Here is a 3,154-nt window from a genome sequence, read left to right as displayed (position 1 = left end):
CTTTTATCAAAAAAAAAATAATATTTATCCTAATAGCCTTAGGCCTCTATCCTTTCCACAAATGCTTTCATTAAATTTTATTGTTCTATTGCTCTTTGAACCATATCTAACTGTTAAGCTAGTTTAGCAAAACAATAAATCACCCAGCAAGAGCATAGTTCAAGTTACAGCGAACAAAGTATCAAATTACATCATACCTTGTAGAGATTTTTTTTCTTATTAAACCTAATAAGTTTATAATTTTTACATTTTGAATATTTTTATAACAATAACTAGAATGTATACATAAACACAAGAAATTTAGTACTTATATGTTGGCTCTTGCACTCGATGTTCAACGTCTCATCAAAACTTAACTTTTTTATGGTAGGGTTGTTTGTGGTATGTAAAATTACTTTTTAACATAAAATATAAGTTAGAACACAAAATATTAACATGCAATGAAAAAAAACAATGTCCTAAAACTATTATAATTCAAATGGCTTTATAACTAAGCTACAAGTGTGTTAAAATAATTCCTTTACTTGGTCGAGGTTATCTCCCGGATAGCAATAATGAAATAGTCGGCCAAATAACTCCAAAACTGTCATCGTGATACAGAAATCAATAAATGAAAATCTTCTCTTTCTATTGGTTATAAATAATCCAATAACAAATGTCTGAGAGAATAATGACATTTTTTTGAAAGACAGGATGTGATAGGATTGCGTGGCACATGGGTTTGACCTTTTAATTTATACCACAGCAAAGCAAAAAATTAGAGATATAAATTTCTGGCTGAGCAATAAATATCTATTATTTAGGCATTTAATTTAAGCTAAACTTGGGATATCATGAAGGGGGTAGAAAAAACATCTAAAATGAGCAATTTGGAGTGAAGAAGTATCATGTGATACAGAGAAGTGAAGACTGAAAATTTATTTAAATATTTCCCTTTGAAATTAAAACTTATATCAAAATCAGAATCATAAACTATGTCTTCATGTCACGTTTATTGACAAACATTGATGATAAAGTTGTTTAATTAAACTTTAAATGTAACTCTGTAAAAGATAATGACATGCGCAGACCCCTACCCATTCACATAGGGTTAAAAGTCACTGGCTGAAGCACAACTTTCACATTGAATGTACTAAAAACATTCACTAAACATTTCTGTTCATTAACTATTTCCAGGTGGGGAAAGTTTCCTGAAATATTTTGATTTTTTTAATTGCAATAAATTTAGTACAGACTCAATAAATAGTATCTAACTTTTCCTTAAACAAATTCACATAATTTGATTTAGTATTTCACTATGACATCATAAAAAGGTAGCATGAAGGGCTGTAGTAATAAAACCACTAACAGAGAAAGAATAATCATGTGACGAACAGGATATGAATCATTATATTTTCAAGGGATGATAGATACCAAATATAAAACTATACTTGTAAAACTATAATACTAAATACATTATTTACAGGTGAGGCTCTTCAGAGCTGTGAAACTTTTTTTTTCCACTTTTCATTACAAAATACACAAAATAAACGTTACAGAATGATAAAATATCACTCCTAAAATACTTTTGTGTTTTTAAACAGAATTCAACTTATTCCTTTTGGTTATGTACGAGTTGCACTTGACACCTGAATGGTGTTCACCAGTCGTGATAGGGTTAAAGTCTCAAACACAAATAAATACTTACACCTACTTCCCGAGGCCAAGGTTTGTCTATCCATCAACCTGTCCTTTGTTCTACTGGTCTCACTTGAAGACTTATGAGCACCCTGCTTCCTAAACAACAACAAAAAATATTTTAAATAAATGCAATTTCTTAATATTAAGTTCTGCATGATATGCAAACATAACACTAATAACTATTATTGTCTTGGCAAGTAGATAGGAATATGACAATTCATCATAACTGTTATAGTAAAACATTATGTTTAAATAACATTCGTAAAAAACAAACAAAAACTGTACTCTCAGGTAGTTTACACACAATAAATTTTCAATATACAAGAAATCACACTACAACAGTCTAGGAGAGCTAAGATCGTTTAACTATTCAAAGATTTAAAGATGAAAAAGAAAAGGATTTTCAGATGGGAAAAAAGCAAGGAAATGACCAATCTTTCATTATTAGTGTATACTATACGAAGCTCTATGTGTCTACGTTCATGACAAATAACACAAGCAGAAGATATTAGCACAAAGTCAAAATTAGTGTACATTTACTTTTAGTTATGACTCTGAACCAGCTGTAAAGTCATCAGGTAATTAAACCATTAACATATAGTAACACCAAAATATATGAAACAGCATGAATTAAAAACATCAGCAAAGTTGGTGATGTTTTAGACTAGTAGATTAAAACCATGAATTTATTAAGTAATCTGCCATGCTTAAAAGAAACGCTTCAACTACAATACATTACTTGTAATTTTTCCATTTACCTATGTAGCATTTCAATGTATAAATTACAACTGCTGTTTTCATATATTTTTATTAAATATTTTTTTTCCATCTAATTTTGGTGATTATCTGTTAATCAAATAATATGTTGAAATGCACTGTAACACACATTTGTGTTCCACCATAATAACAACAATTTTCCATGATTTTCACAATCTTATTATAATGAAGCTTGCAATGTATATATCCAAAACCTGGATCTTGGAAACTACCGCACTGATCATCACCAATCATAACTGGGTAATATGTTTATAACTAGGCAGTATTTTTACAGCTGAGCAGTAAATAAACCAATTGAAATTTCCACAAAAATGATATGTTTCAGATTTAACCAATAAAAATTACAAACAAAAAGGAGTAAGTTTCGAACATAAAATGCTCAAAAAACAAAACATAGAGAAAAATTATTTATTTTTCTTTAGTGAAAATCTCATGAGTGTTGTAACAGAAAAGCAAGGCACTTTCATCGATAACTACAAAGAAATACTTCAATAAAATCTACTTTGAGATGTAATGCTGTGATGATAACTCATTTTTAAACTAAAATCTTTTTCTCATGAATGGTGAACATTACTAAATGTCACGTATGAGTGCATTGTTCTAGAACTGTCAGACAATCCCAGAAAAGGCCTCAGACCCAATAGCCTTCAGTAGGAACTAGCAGTTATACCTGCCCAGAGGGTGGGTATTTCTGCTA

The 3,154-nt window shown here is 29.7% G+C and overlaps 1 protein-coding gene across 1 annotated transcript in view; it reads right to left on the bottom strand.

The window, feature by feature from the left end:
• The window catches only part of LOC106469505 (WW domain-containing adapter protein with coiled-coil homolog), a 57,457-nt gene that overhangs the window by 33,872 nt on the left and 20,431 nt on the right, over window positions 1-3,154 (bottom strand). The window contains exon 6 of the mRNA XM_013930008.2: window positions 1,688-1,776. Coding sequence (XP_013785462.1) covers window positions 1,688-1,776 — 89 coding nt within the window. The remainder of the gene's footprint in view (window positions 1-1,687; window positions 1,777-3,154) is intronic.

The sequence above is a fragment of the Limulus polyphemus genome, unplaced genomic scaffold, assembly GCF_000517525.1.
Source record: "Limulus polyphemus unplaced genomic scaffold, Limulus_polyphemus-2.1.2 Scaffold97, whole genome shotgun sequence".
In the NCBI taxonomy this organism is placed as follows: Eukaryota; Metazoa; Arthropoda; class Merostomata; order Xiphosura; family Limulidae; genus Limulus; species Limulus polyphemus.
Note: the sequence above shows the minus strand (reverse complement) of the source record. Positions and strands in the feature narration are given on the sequence as shown.